Source organism: Belonocnema kinseyi, chromosome 8, assembly GCF_010883055.1.
Source record: "Belonocnema kinseyi isolate 2016_QV_RU_SX_M_011 chromosome 8, B_treatae_v1, whole genome shotgun sequence".
Lineage (NCBI taxonomy): Eukaryota > Metazoa > Arthropoda > Insecta > Hymenoptera > Cynipidae > Belonocnema > Belonocnema kinseyi.
Genome location: NC_046664.1, coordinates 124614183 through 124630705, shown reverse-complemented (window position 1 = coordinate 124630705; position 16523 = coordinate 124614183). Strand labels below are relative to the sequence as shown.

The window sequence follows — 16523 nt, the reverse complement described above, 5'->3', positions numbered from 1 at the left end:
ATATAGTATTGCTCTTTCTCTTTCATTTGAGAGTCGCAGAGTTCAATTACCATTGTTCTTTACTAAGTTAGGCCAATTTGAAATTACGAGATATGTCCCATTATGTCTTGAGCATTTGCATTAAATAGCACAGGCCATCATGGTGTTATTGTTGGAAAGTGGAGGGTCATTTCCGAAGTAATTTTTTACGTAGAATCCAAGTGCGCAGTCAGAATTGGCTCATCACGTCAGGAAATGGCGTTTTTGGCCACTTTTGTGGTGATGTATAGAAGACACAAAATTGGTTGGGGTTTCAACAACCCCGAACACCCCCAAAGCACAAATTTTCAAGAGAAAACACCCAGTAGACAATGTCATATAGTACTGCTCTTTCTCTTTTCTTTGAGAGTCGCAGAGTTCAATTACAATTTTCTTCACCAAGCTAGGCCAATTGGAAATTACGAGATATGTCTCATTATATCTTGAGCATTTTTTCTTAAATACCACAGGCCAACATTGTTTTGTTGTTGGAAAGTGCAGGGTCATTTCCGAAGTAATTTTTTACGTCGAATCTTTATGCGGGGTCAGAAATGGTCAAACACGTCAGTATTTTTAAATATTTGAGGTTATGTACCCAAAAAATGGCGTTTTTGGCTACTTTTGAGGTGATGTACAGAAATCACAACATTTTTTGGGATTTCAACAACACCGAATACCCTCAAGTACAATTTATTAAGAGGAAACATCCAGTACAAAATGTCATATAGTACTGCTTTTTCTCTTTCATTTGAGATTCGCATAGTTCAATCACCATTTTTCTTTACCAAGTAAGGCCAATTTGAAATTACGAGATATGTCCCATTATGTCCTGAGCATTTGCTTTAAATACTTTGAGGCAGAAATTTTCTATTGGGTGTTTTCTCTTAAAAATTTGTACTTGGGGGTGTTCGGGGTTGTTGAAATCCCAAGAAATGTTGTGATTTCTGTACATCACCTCAAAAGTTGCCAAAACGCCATTTTTTGGATACATAATCTTAAATATCTAAAAATCCTGACGTAATAGACCATTTCTGACCCCGGATTCGGATTCTACGTACAAAATTACTTCGGAAATGACCCTCCACTTTCCAACAATAAAATCATGTCACTTCTAAGGTTTTGCAGAATTTACCAGTGTCCAGGGTGAAGGACTTACTACCGACCATATTCCTGAAATCCTACACCATTAGTTTCTAATCCCAACACGAGTTGGCGGGCCTTAAACACTTTTATAACAAGTTCTTCACGCGGTTGATATCAGCCCTATCCGACTCTAAAAAAGATGGCCGGACCTTATTGCTAAGAGTTTTTATGTGCGAAATTTCGCCGTGTGGCGGCGCTTCTCGCACCTGGCTCCACTTCAGCATGAAATCCAATGGGGAAAGTATAAAGAACATAAAAATGTAAACATTTAGCAAATTTAAAGATGATTCAATCCCAAAGTTCACTATTTTCATTAGTACAAATATTTCTAGAGTGTAAGTTACATGCATACAAGAATGTATATAGTGAAATAAACTGCGAAATAATTATTTCTCAATTTAAGGGCATGTGATACTTCGTCGTGTGGTTAATCGGGTACAGTTCCCACGGCTTTTTTATACCAAAATGCAAATTTTTAAAAACTGAATTCGGAGATGCTATAAAATATCATAACGGACGTCCCCGGACTCTTTTTTGAGGGATAATAACACAAAAAATTTATTGTGCTAAATAAAAATTTTATGCATATGCATTATTCTGAGGTTACGTCGTTTTTCATCTCTGCCTTTCCGATAACTTGGAAATTATTTATGAAATAAGCTTTTTTGATTGTCTGCAAACAAGGTAAGTTCCGGTAAATTAGTTACTTTGTTTATTTTTAAGTCCAAAGTTTTCGGCAAAAAATATTGTCTTGCTTGGAAGTAGTGCTCGGGTAAATAGTACCACACATAACCTCGAAATATACACGCAAGTTGTTAGCAATATCAAAATTTTTTTGATGAAAAAACACAAAAAAAGTGTGCCGGGACGTCCGTTAGCATGTTCGCTATCATTTCCCAGATTTTTTAGACAAAATATTACTTATCCTAGGAAAAAAGCCGGGTGAATCTAACACTGAAAAAATCGATACTAATTCCTGAGCGCTATGCAAATTAATCACATTTTGCTAAATTACAACTTTTTTGAATTAACCTACAAAAAAAGTATGTGGGGACGTCCGTTAGCATGTTCGCTATCATTTTCCAAATTTTCAAGACAAAATATTTATTATTCTAGAAAAAAAAACCGGGGGAACCAAAAATTGGCAAAATGGACAATTTTCTAAGTATCACATGCCCTTAATGCAGCAGCTACTGTAATCGACATATGTCTATCACTAACTCAGCCCATACGCATTTAGTTACCTCCTAAGCTTCTACCCTCAAACTCCACTCACACCTATTAAACAAATTTCGTAAAAACTCCTACTAACCTCTCAGAGCGCACGTTCCTACTACTTAAAATGGGGATAAAAATGTTGCATAATATAAATTTTGATTTAAAACAATCAATTTCAACTTGAGCGATTCAGAACAAAATCATTCGTTAATAAATATTATCATATTACCAGTATTTTTCTAAAGATATTAACTCGCTCATACAATTAGAAATGCAATTTCAAAAATTCCAAATAAAATTCCTTAAAAATTCGTCTAATATACTTTTAGACAACTGCCGATATAGTTTTTACCGCTACAAAAATAGTCTATACAAGATACACTTCAATTAAATTAAAATAGATATATTTCCTTTAGTGTTTGGTTTTGTAATAGTTCAGAAAAAATCATTATTTTACTTTATTCACATGTTAGATATTTGAATAAATAATTAAAATATAAATCAAGTGGATTATAAATAAACAAATAATTAATTTAAATTGATTGTCATTGTTCTTAATGCTTCAACATTTTTCTTACTTATCAAAAATTATTATATAAGAAACGTTAATTTTCCTGAACAAGTATAAGTTTTTTACTACCTGCCATTTGGCAAATTCATGAAGTATTTTTACATCTGAATATTTAATGGTTTCTTAAAATATGCTACTAAGACTTTATATTTATCCAATATACTAGCTTCCTCTTTGTTGTTACTTTTTTTGTTTACGAATATAATATTACGACTAACAATTTCGAGCACAAGATCATTCAGATATTCTTCTCCTATCTTCTCAGGCATTCGGTGCAAAAAAGGATTTACTGCACGAACATGATCTGCGAAATAAGATTTGAGTGATCAATACGTTTTTCGTTACAAAAAAATTACCATTTTATAATAAATACTAATTTTTTGAAAAATTACCTTTTAGGACTTCCATGTTTTCGTAAATAAAAGTTTTCTCTCTATTGCTGCAGTGTATTACTTCAAAGCCAGTCTCTTCCAACATTTTCTTCACTTCTGCTCTCACATTGGCATAAGTATGAGTAGGAGGTATGAATTTTCGTACGTCCTAAACGACAGAAAGAACATCATTATTTTTATCAGGCACATTCTCTACCTCGTCACAAGAATTTGACACAAAATGGAAGGATTCCAATAATGCACTCAAACACTCAATTATATCCCCATCACTTATTACTCAGAAGGTAGAGAGGGACCTCAGGACATTGGAACAATAAATACGTTTCGGCCACACATCAGTTGCCCTATTCAATAAGGGGTGTTAAAATAAATAAAATTAAAAACTGGAGAAAAAGGTATGTTTGACCTCACGTGTAGGACGGACACAGTATTATTTATAAATTAATAAAATAATGAAATATTGTGAAAATTAGTGAGTTCTGTGCATTACAAAGGCGCTAAGCACAGGACATGTTCAGAATGTTTTAATAACTTACAAATAATCCTATATCCGTCGTACAGGCGAAGCCAGTTAAACCTACACACACTTCTTATATAAAAAGCGTAATTTAGTAGGTGAGAAAGGGGGGGAGGGGTAAATTTTCAGGAAAACTCGTTCAGTATTTTTTGTACGACCTCTAGGCAATCAAAATAATAGTGTTAGATAAGTAATATATTTGAGCAAAATAATCTTCAATTTATTACAATTTTTATTTACTAATATCATTAAAATTATAACTTACAACGATTTTAACACAAAATAATTTTTTTCTACAACAAACTGCCGTATTAATATATTTGTGCAAATAAACAAATACAATATTTAATCAAATATTTGTGATTCCTCATCCATATTTCATTAGTTTTGACTAATAGGAACCTTATTCAAGAGTTTTTCTTAAAGATAAAATGTCAGATTGTTGAAGCGAACCATTTTGCCGCTGTATTTGTTTGAGTATTTTTGAGGTAAAGGTTAAAGGTCCCAGTTAGTGACCCTGCTATTTTTAAAGAGTACAAAATTTAGCTTTTAACTGTTGAAACGCTTCAATCACGAGCTGTTTTGTGAGTATAAACGAATTAGTTGTTTTTTAATACTACAATCATGGTGGCAGCAATGTCTACATTGCCTATTAATAACTATTGATGTTTTGTGTGTTTCATACAAGTGGAAGCGTTAGTGACATATGATACATTGCTTTGAAAAGTATTCCCCGGACATATTTATATGCCACTTAATATTAAAGCATGCATGTACCATGGTCGGACTCTAATTCAATCACTGCGGTGGCTAGTAAGGTATAGCGCTTAACACCCTTATAATTATTCAAATGACAACCCGATTGTTTATTTTCAAACACAGTCAGTTGCGTGCTGTTGAAACATAAATTCTCTTCTTTTATCAGTAGCTAAGGCTTTGAATTAATTACGCCTGAAAAGTGATTGGTTTTCTTTATACTGTAAACATCCAGAAGTGGAAGAGGAGTGGAAGAGATTTTGCTATATCCAAAAATTCCGATTTGGACATCTCAATTGCTTCAAGCGTGCGAATACGCATATTCTGGAAATTTTTTAATTTTTCGAAAGTGGGATAATCGGTTTCATTAGCAAAGTGCGTCTCTCATTCGTTTAGAGAAGCCATGCTTAATTTGCACACTGTCCAGAAAACAATATTATGAGTCCAGTATTCCGTTGGTCAATTCAAATTAATTGACGCTGTCAAGGCCTTATTAGCGTTATCTCTCAGTACCTTTAAATCAGTTATCGAATCATTCGACATACTAGGGATTGACGACATTGTTTGCAAATGTGCATTAAGTAGTTGTCCTGCTTTATTAGACCCCAAAAAATATGTCCTTCGCGAATTTTATTGGAAGGGAAAAAACAACATATTTCATATTTTATTATATATTTTTCTATAATGTGAACTAAGAAAAACAGAAAAATTCGTAACATTATAACTTTTTTCGGGTTTGTATTTTTTTTCTTTTCGAAAGAAAAAAAACACTTCAAAGTGCCCTAAAAGTTATTTAAAACTACTTTTTTAACGAACCTGTTTATTCACTTAGAAGAGAATTTAATACCGAATAGAAAAAAGTTTGGTTTGATTCAATGGGCACTTTAGTTTTTTCCATAACGCCCGCCAATTAAAAAAAAAGTGAAAATAAAAAGTGGAGAAAACGCACCTAAAGTTTTGATAGGAGAAAATATCAATTTTTGGTCACTTACACAAATTATCTGCTAATCAGCTATTCCTGGTCCGTATAATGTCCTTCTGCTTTCTCAAACAATTTTAGATGCATTTACTTAGGCCTACGAGCCGTACAAGCTCCCTTGCTGCTAAATGTATGGCGCTTATTCTCCTTCTTGATCCATTCTGCTTTAGCGATATCAGCAAAAATTGTGCGCCACTGGCCAACGCTCAAATTAGAAAAACTGCATGGTACACAAAATCGCTGAATACCGTTCGCTGCACATACCTGCATACTGACATCTATCTTGATATGTCTATCTGTATCAAGTAGGAGTCCTTAATAGTTTTCCACATTAGCTCTCGATCAGAAAAAAGAGAACACTAGTCTGATCCATACTACAACACCTTTGAAATTTCTACACGGGTTTTCAGGTATGAAATTCGGCACAGAAGATCGAGAGAGGTGGAGCACGCGTCCGATTCTGGCCGAGCACACGAACACTTGGGCGACGTTCCTTTGCTTTCGCCTTTGTATTTTCAAAAATACTTAGAATTGGCCTCTACACCTTTGCGAATGCATTCTTGGATAGTTTATTTATCGATGTAAGCAAGAAAAAAAATCGATTTTTTGCAACCTTTTGAAGCAGGATACCCCCTTAATTAAGGCACGCTTATTACCGAAACGTTTTTTCAAAAGATCCCAAGCGGATGAAAAGGTAACATCTGTCAACGTTACATATTTTATTATATGATCAGCGTCATCTATTAATGATGTTTTCATATAGTGCAAACAAGAAGTCAAGCTCTGCTAAACGTTGCCACTTCTCTTTTACTAAATTTAAACGGCCTTAAATAATAGTTTTTTTGCGCTTATATAAACCAAGTTTTTCATAATTAATTTCGGTGCGAGATATTGCTACGAGCACCGCGACCGTCACAGTCCTTAACCCATTAATGTGCATTAATCTGCTGTACATTTTCCTCGGGATAAATTTTTCCATATGTATTCAGGTGCGTTCGACGCGATACAACCATTGAAAAAAGTGAAAAAAAAAATGATTTTCGTTGTTTTTTGGCAATTTCATATGAAAAAATACATGTTTCCAGTAACATTTGTATGGAATTCGATCGATTCTGTGCAAAAAAATTACTCAATTATACTAAGAATAGCACAAAACGTGTTATTGGGACTCATACTGGCAAAATGTTAAAGATTGTTTTATTTCTAATATCAAGCTGCAAAAAATTGTAATAAATGTAAATTATTTTTGATGCAGATTTATATGTTTTACTGCAGTTTACTTGCTTTACTCTTTTTTAATTGAAGTATTTCTCAAAGTTATTATATGATAGTTGTTTGTGTTGCTGATCATAAATCTGCTATCAGATTTGCAACATTAAAAATGGTGGATCCAAGATGGCGGACTTATTTATTACAAAATACCATTTTATGTATAATAATCTGTATAAAAGGTTTCTAGGAGCAGCTGATTGTAAATTCGCAATCAGATTCGCAAAATTTATAATGGCGGATCCAATATGGCGGAGATACTAAATAGAAAAAATAGAAAAAAATAAATATTTTCGGCTCTCTTCTACCTCCACGTAGTGAGAATCGGGTAACATTTCATACAATGGGCAGAGACGATACAGAAACAAATCGATCATCGATAGAATTAGATAAAGCAGATTTGTAAAGAATGCACTCGTATATCGACAAAATTTCATGAAATTTGTATTCCAGTTTATCTTATTGGATATACCAGTTCGAGTATTGCAAATCTGATCACAAATTTGCAATGATCGATCAAAAAAATCTTTTAGACAATTTATATACACAAAATCAAAATTTTCTGGAGGTACTTCCGCCATATTGGATCCACCATTTTGAATTCCACGAATCTGATTTCAACTTATAAATGGTTGAAATTCGGATTCTACGTTAAAATTACCTATAGAAGGTTACAGAATAATCGCAATAGTTGTTTTTGCAACGGTAAAAAGTTTTAAAAAATATAAGACGTATAACGCCTGTTAACTGCTAGACTTTAAACGCATCATATGTACTCGTAAGTAGCAGTCAACAGGCGTTATAGATCTTACATGTTTTTTAAAACTTTTTACCGCTGCAACAAAGTATTGCGATTACTCTGTGAATTTCCTATCGATAATTTAACGTAGAATCCGGAATTCCTTATTTTTAAAATTTGATCTTGCTGTTTTTTTGAGTTTTATAAAAAGGATTCGAATGGGAACTCAATGCGGTCTTTACGTGTACTTTCTAGATGCTCCATTCAGTTCCTTCGGTCTGCCATGGCTGAGAAGCCTTGTGTGCAGATTTTCATAAAAAAATGAGAATTTTCTAAAAAAGTTGTCCGCCACCTTGGATCCGCCATTTTGAATTTTGCAAATCTTATAGCAAATTCTTGATAAGCAAGCCAGAAAACTATTATATATCCATTTTGAGGAATACTTCAATTCAGAAAGAGTAAAAAAAGTAAACTAAATGAACAGTTATAAATCTGCATGAAAAATAATTCACAAGTAGTGCAATTTTTTCCAGCCTGATATTAGAAAAAAAAATACTCTCTATATTTTGCTATTATGAGTACCAATAACACGTTTCGTGCTATTCTTAGTACAATAAATCATTTTCCTTTGCACAGGATCGATCGATTCCTAAAAAAATGTCGATGGAAAACTTTATTTTTTACTTAAAATTGCCAAAAACAATAAAAATAAAATTTTTTCACTAATGAGTTTCACAATGCACACAAAAGAAGACTGCAAAAAGCAGAGATCCTAAAGACATGTTGGCATATAGTAGAGCCTTGTATCTGTGGTCGTAAGCAGCTGCTTGTAGAATATCTGTCAAGGTGGTTGACAACTAGCTTGTTGACCAGAAAAAGAGACATTGATGGCGTGTGAGTGAGCTTTATCTTGGGGCTTGAAGATAAAGCCAACTTGTTTTAAGATAAGCTAAATTTAGTTTCTAGCCAGCCACTGGCAAGTCACTCGTAGAGAGACAATCCTATGTTAATGTCAAAGAATCAGTTTAACATGCATAAGTTATAAAATTCAGTGGGCTATTCTGAGACAACGACCAAGGACCATGTATTTCAATTAACCGCCCTGCCGACATGTTTTAAATTTCAAGATTTCACTGTCCTTCACCTGTTCAGCAAAACACAAGCACTCCACACAATCCTAGACTAGCGCTTAAATATTTCATTAGTTGTACTTTTTCCGTGCATTTTTCTTTTTACTTTCAGGATTCATGGACTATGGGAGGTGTGAATAGGTATTGTTTACTGATTTTGGTCACAGTTGAATTAAAAAATACATTATTTATTAAACATAGTTTGAAAATAAAATCTGATAAGACTGCAGTTTAAATGTAATAGTGATAAAACGTGTTATTAAATACGGCAGACTTTTACTCGGTGCCCGGTCTGTGGCTTACTGACTTCAGTGAGCCGAGTCGTCACGTAATGCTATCTAAATTAATTATTTCTCGCTTATAAGTATTCTACACTCATACGTAAATAAAGTATACAGCTCATAGCACATTTATCGCCAAGATATTAATATTAATTTTAACGCGTTCTTAACAACGTGGAAGTCTCTCATTCAGCAAAGTAAAGCTTAATGCGAATCAATACTTTTCAAAACATTTCGCTGGATCCGAAATCAAATTTGAAACGCATTCCAAATATTAATACTTTTTAATGATTTTCAATTCCGCATTTTCTAAAGTGGATATTCCAGTCTTCCTTTCTTTGTATCGATTTTTAAGAAAGGAAGACATTCAGTTTGATGGTTTTTGAAATTGAATTTTAAGTTTACCCATTAAAAATTTGACTTATCCTTTGAGTGTGATAGGTGGTATTCGAGGTTTTTTAAATTCCCAAAGTGGTGTAAGGTGGATTAGTTGATTGAGGGTTGAATTCAATCGTAGTTGATAGTTTTTACTCATGATATCAACTTCAAGAGTACTAAGGATTTGGAGCCGCAGTTTCCCAATTGACGTATATTGGGGGCGGGGCTTCTAAAGGGTTGAATCCATAGGTGGTTTGATGACCTTCATGGAAACTATTTAATACATTTTTATGAGCACTCACATGCTCAATTACAATTCACTTTGATACAAATTTCCGAAGATGAATACTTTAGATTTTGAATAGATTTTATTTTTGGTGTAAAGTTTGTAGACTGTCAACTAGTCAACTCTCCTGTTGGGTCCTGGATCCGCTCTTTATATGTACATAGTTTTCTCGTGGTCTGCCTACTGGTACCATACATTCTATTTTAGGCTTACCTAGTCATAAATTAGGCCCTTAAAGTCTTTGGGTGCGTCGTTGTCCGCCTTGAGGCTGGAAGGATGACCGGAAGAAGGTCTGAGGGTTACCGCTGACCGCGAATCAAGCTAAGTGAGGGGTAACTTGCAAAACTATAGTTACATTTACATCTATTACATGTGCACAATAATTAAAGCAGTAGTTACAAGTGATGATTATAATAATAATAGAAATAAGAATAATAATAATTAATATAATAACTAGCCGCGTGAACGTGATATCTCCCCTGCACATTTCGAACACAGTGATGAATGAATTGAACAAACATGTTCGAATTCTCAGTAGATCACTGTGGCTTTAAGGTAAAATTAACGAAGGCCTCTGTTTCTAGTTGGACCTCTACATAAATATACACTATGGCCTCCTTGGTAACATCTTTCACAAGCATTTGTCCATTTAAAAAGAACGTTATGCTAATTTATTCCTTGATTGTTGTTGTTAATATTCAATCCGTTATTCTCACTGAATACGAAGTTTTCTAAGAAAAGTTGTAACAGTTTTCATGCCGCATTGTGTTTTGCTTCTTATTTACTCTTAGTTTTGCTACTAATACATGAGTAAGTAATGGCATTTTTGATAACAGTACAATTTGCACTAAATGCTGATAGTCTTGTAGAAGACAATCATTCCTCTACTTCGTATTAAGGAGCGCTAAAATCGTACTTTACAGTAATTTCATTCAACAATTGTATTGGTGAAGCGACGCGTCGTTGGCAGCATTGATATGTCGGAAGTGCGTTTCCATTTTTCTGAAACAAAAATATGGAAAATAGAGCCTTTGTAAAAAATAGAAGCGATCGTTTTTAGTCTAGTGATTATGATATAGTGTATAAAAAAATCTCATAGAAGAAATGTTAAATGGAGTGTACATACGTACATGCAAGGTTAGTAATACAATTTTTGTTATTTTGGTCATTTTTACATATATGTATATACTTCGTTCGGACTAAGGTGATAAAACATGCTACTTTAATAAGGATAATATTTATTTATTTTTATATTATTATTTTTTGAAATGTGAAACGACAAAAAAATAATATTTTGAGTCAAGACGGAACAAATAGTGATCATTAGTTAGAAAGGTTATTCTAAAAAATTAAATATAATTGACTCATTCTAAGTTTTATTCTTGCACATATGACGCGTAGAATATAATAAATTACATACTATTGCTAAATTGGGTATATTCATTATAAAAATTGTCTCCGATAACTGATTACGAGAGCAGACGAACAACGTGCTTGATTTATATGAGAAGAAACATGGAAGTTCACTATCTTTAAAAAAAAATTATTACACGCTTTTATTTTTAATTGGTTTCGACGTTATGTTTTAATTTTTACACCATTTGCTATTTGAACATTGCTTGTAATGAAATCCTTCATGAATTGTATAATTTGAAATAATGTAAAAGAGTTTTTAAATAAAAGTTTTATTGTAAAGTAACATTCGGTGTTGAATTTTAATGATATTTCCGATTGAATGCCAAGAATCTCAGTGATGGTATTCTTATTTTTTCGAAATAGGAAATTTTTTATTTGGTTTCAGTATTAAATCATTTTTATAAGTTATATTTGATTATATCGTAGAAATTATTTGACAATTTTCGTACCGTCGATAGGTTTGGCATCTTATGAAATATCTTGAAAATTTTTGTTTTCATGAAAAGAAGGTGGTAAGTGACATAGAAACATTTTTTCATTTCAACAACAACATTTCATTTCAACAACTTTTTTTCTGAAAGAAACGAAGGTTTATTTAGTTGAAAAAAATTATTTATAAAGGTTCGTTAAGAATGAGGTGAAGAAAACAAACAAAGAAAATGTGTGATATATGATATAATAAATGATATAATAATATTATATAAAATCGTAGCGGTAAGGGCTTCCTGTTGACCTTCCTCTTATGCTGTTCGGGACTGTGTAGTTCGAGGTGATTTTTGTCTTGTGTAACAGATCGCGTTTTCAAAACTGAAGAGTGGTTTCCATCGAATCTAATAAATGTAGATTTTGAGGTGCCTCAGCGGAAGACTGGTAAACCGAGTACTTCGATTAGTTGTCGAAATTCATTAATGATAATTTGGATGATTTACTTGAATAAATTTCGAATGCCCTAGAAATGGAAGAGGAAGGAATTAATTTGGGCGAAAAAGTAAGGAAAGTGACTGAAGATATGGATTTGATGATAAGTAACCTAGTTGGAGACAGAAATCGGGAGTCACGTGATGCTGAGAAATTCAAATAAGAATAATAGTAAAGTGGTTGTAAAAAATATTGAAGTGATTGTTGAATCGCGAAACAATGGCGTTATTTCAAATCAAGCTAATTGTGATTGTGATGGGTCGATTATGAAGCGATTTGAGATTGAGTCTCTATATACCAGTGTCTGGAAGTATAAACCCATTTTAATAAGTTTATTATAACAAAATCGGGAGATGCTGACTATGAAGGACCTGGTTGGTGGGCAGATTTTCCATTTAGTCAACAAACATTTTTGAGAGACACGGTTGAGAAACAATTTGAAGAACATGCTTATATAGTTGAAGAAGAGTTTTGTACTTTTGAATACCTTCGGCTGGTATTGGTACGTACTTGTCATGATATAGATAAGAAGACTTGTTATGTAGAGTGCATAAAATGCTACTTAGTGAGAAGAAATTGGTTTGATTAGGTGAAAAAAGAAACTGTCCCGTACGATAAAAAAATGTATACTTTATCGGGAGCCTAAGACAAATTTTACAGTCGCTAGTAGGAAGAGAGTTGAATTACCTTTGCGCTGGCTTGAGATGAGCAGGCTATGACGTAATAATCGAATAAAGATGATCAAAGATGCCAATAAGGAACAAAATAATGGAAATTGGCATTTGCCAATTGAAATTTGCCAAGTGCAAAATTGTTGAGTTGAAGTTGGAAAACGTAAGACAGAAAAAGCTTAAATAAAGAGGTGAACTTCCGAAAAGGGCGTATGTCCGATTTTCTTCGGGCTCGGTATGCTTATGTATTTTGACACGCTGATTGCGAATATGATAGTATAAATTGGCGCAAATTTAATTTTTGTGGTAAATTATCAAAAACCATAAAAAATAATGTTTTTGGGTTTATCTCAGCTATTATGCAAAATTTAGAAGAATGTTTTAAACAAAAGTTGTAGATCTAATCGAAATACACAATTTTTGTCAGATGAATTTTTTTCTACGAGTGAAAATTTCCGAGAAAATCATTTATTTGTCATGATTTCCATCGTATATCCATTGGCCTTGGTTTGATACCATCGTATATCCATTGGCCTTGGTTTGATACCATCGTATCTTCATTGGTCTCGGCTTGATACCATCGTATCTCCATTGGTCTCGGTTTGATACCGAAAGGAAGGAACCCCCGTGATTGGCCACGAAAATATTGTAAAGTTACACCCGTACCCGTTTTCCAACGTTGTGTGAGGGCGGGAATGCACCCCTGTGACTGGTTACAGAAATAATGTAAGGTCCCCACTATCCCTTTTTAACGACTTCTAGGGGCGGGAAGGTATTCATGTGATTGGTCACAGAAATATTTGAAATTTACACCTCTTCCCCATTTCCAATGTTCCGTGGGGGTGGGAAGTCACGCTTGTGACTGATCAAAGAAATAATGTAAGGTCGACCCCTTCCCCTTTGCCAACGCCTCGTGGAGGCAGGAAGGCATCCCTCTACCATTTACCTCTGCCATATCGCTTTACCACTTCATTTTACCATTCCCTTTGATACCATCGTGCAAAATTGTTGAATTGAAGTTGGAAAAGGTAAGACAGAAAAAGCTTAAATAAAGAGGTGAACTTCCGAAAAGGGCTTATGTCCGATTTTCTTCGGGCTCGGTATGCTTATGTATTTTGACACGCTGATTACGAATATGATAGTATAAATTGGCGCAAATTTAATTTTCATAGCAAATTATCAAAAACCATAAAAAATAATGCTTTTGGGATTATCTCAGGTAATATGCAAAATTCAGAAGAATGTATTAAACAAAAGTTGTAGATCTCATCGAAATACACAATTTTTGTCAGAAGAATTTTTTTCTACGAGTGAAAATTTCCGAGAAACTCATTTATTTGTCATGATTTCCATCGTATATCCATTGGCCTTGATTTGATACCATCGTATATCCATTGGTCTTGGTTTGATACCATCGTAGCTTCATTGGTCTCGGCTTGATACCATCGTATCTCCATTGGTCTCGGTTTAATACCGTAAGGAAGGAACCCCTGTGATTGGCCACGAAAATATTGTAAAGTTACACCCGTACCCGTTTTCCAACATTGCGTGAGGGCGGGAAGGCACCCCTGTGACTGGTTACAGAAATAATGTAAGGTCCCCACTATCCCTTTTTAACGACTTCTAGGGGCGGGAAGGTACTCATGTGATTAGTCACAGAAATAATTAAAATTTACACCTCTTCCCCTTTTCCAATGTTTCGTGGGGTTGGGAAGTCAGGCCTGTGACTGATTAAAGAAATAATGTAAGGTCGACCCCCTCCCCTTTGCCAACGCCTCGTGGAGGCGGGAAGGCATCCCTTTGCCATATCGCTTTATCACTTCATTTTACCATTCCCTTTTCCATTTTTCTTTACAATTATTTTCTTTTCTAATGATTTTCATTTAGAATGTGAAGAGCCATGTATTATAAGGTTTTTTAAAAATGAAAATTGATATACGAGGTGTGTTCAAAAAGTAAGGTGACTTTTCAATTTTCGAGGGCTACGTACATTCAAGTTTAAAATTTTTTATTTTGTTGCGTTGGTACATTCGTCACGATCATATGTTCACTGTTTTGGCTATATAGCTCGTGTTGTTTTTCTGGCAGAGGCGTAAAAGGTTAGACAGGTTTGGTGTGCTCGGCGATTTTCTTCTTTCGAAAAAAATGGAGCGAAGAGTTTGCATTAAATTTTGTTTGAAAAATGGAATCCAGTGCTCTAAAACTCTTGAAATCTTGACAGTTGCATACGGTAAGTCTACTCTGAGTAAGAAAAATGTGTATAAGTGGTACAAGCTGTTCCAAGAAGGCCGAGAGGATGTCGAAGACGAACTTCGCCCTGGACGTCCCAGCACGTCAACAAGAGATGAAAACTTTCAAGCAGTGGAAGAAATGGTGGATACTATCTGACGCTAAGAGAAGTCTAGAATGGAGGGAGAGGTGGGTCAGAGAAAATCAACAGTTTCTCTCTGACCCATCTCGACTCTTCCAAGACCCTCCAGTTACTGTCGAACACCCACCCAAACCAGAGGAGGTCGAACTATTTTGGAGAGAAGTCTACGAAGCTCAGCATAGACTGGAAGAAGACTCAGAAAATATAAATAGCTTCAAGGAGGTATGTGTTGTCCTCATAACACCTGATAAAGAATGCCCACCCATCACTACCGAGGAGGTGAAAAAAGTATTAAGAGGGATGAAGAACTATTTCGCACCGGGACCAGATTGTATCAAAACCTTCTGGTGGAAGAAGTTTTCTTCAACCCATCAGCATTTGGCCCGTATTTTCACCTCATATTTCAAGTCGGAAGAGCCGATTCCAGAGTGGTTGGTGGAAGGGTGCACAATACTCCTGCCGAAAATAGGCAGCTTAGCTGAGCCGAAGAACTACAGGCCAATAACTTGTCTGAACACGCTTTATGAGATATTCACAGCTAACCTAAATGATAGGATTGTTCGGGCAATTGAACCTGTATGGCAAGAAATGTATGAACAACGAAGGTCAAAGAAAGGCGTGGCCGGATGTCGGGAGAACCTGCTCATCGATAGATGTGTCTGCAAAGATGTAGCATTCTACCAGCGTGACCTATCGATGGCCTGGATTGATTATCGGAAAGCTTTTGATTCTATATCCCATAGACTTATCATCTGTCTTTTGGAAATCTTAAAGGTTCATCCGCAAATAGTTGGGTGCATAGAGAGATTAATGCCGCTTTGGAAAACCAGATTTATTATCTCATCTGGCAAAAATCGTGTGACAACTAACAAGGTCACGTTTCAGAGAGGTGTCTTTCAGGGCGACACCATGAGACCACTCCTCTTTTGTCTGACATTATTGCCACTATCTCTAGCACTGCGCCATTCCGACGGGTACTTGTGCGGCAAACCTGCAGATCGAAAGTACAAGGTCACTCATGTATTTTACATGGACGATCTTAAGATCTCTGCTAAAAACAGAGAGCAACTGCATGTAGCTCTGGGGATTGTCGAACGATATACTAAGGAAATTGGAATGGAATTTGGGTTAGACAAATGCGCTAAGGTTTATTTGAAGCGAGGAAAACTTAATGGCATCTCTGAAGATCCTGAGCTCGTTGATAGAAGCGCCATACGACACCTTTGCACTGGAGAGACTTATACTAAGTCTTCCGTTCCGCGACTGTACATCTCACGCCGTCAAGGGGGTCGCGGAATATTGAGTCTTGAATGTCTTCACAACATCATTATTCTGGGTACAGCACATAGAGTTGCAAATGGAAGAGGTCCTCTTCTTAAAATGGTCAGGAATCACGAAGAAGTGGGCAAAGGAGCATTTCTGTACAAAGCAGCGGAGGAGGCTGCTGAAACACTCGGACTTGATTTCAGT

At 35.0% G+C, this 16523-nt stretch overlaps 1 protein-coding gene across 1 annotated transcript in view; it reads right to left on the bottom strand.

Moving 5' to 3' along the window:
• Window positions 1-3008: 3008 nt before the first annotated feature.
• The window catches only part of LOC117178684 (juvenile hormone acid O-methyltransferase-like), a 149522-nt gene continuing 136007 nt past the window's right edge, over window positions 3009-16523 (bottom strand). The window contains exons 4-5 of the mRNA XM_033370109.1: window positions 3343-3490; window positions 3009-3254 (exon numbers count right to left, since the gene is read on the bottom strand). Of these exons, the coding sequence (XP_033226000.1) occupies window positions 3049-3254; window positions 3343-3490 (354 nt within the window). The 3' untranslated portion in view covers window positions 3009-3048. The remainder of the gene's footprint in view (window positions 3255-3342; window positions 3491-16523) is intronic.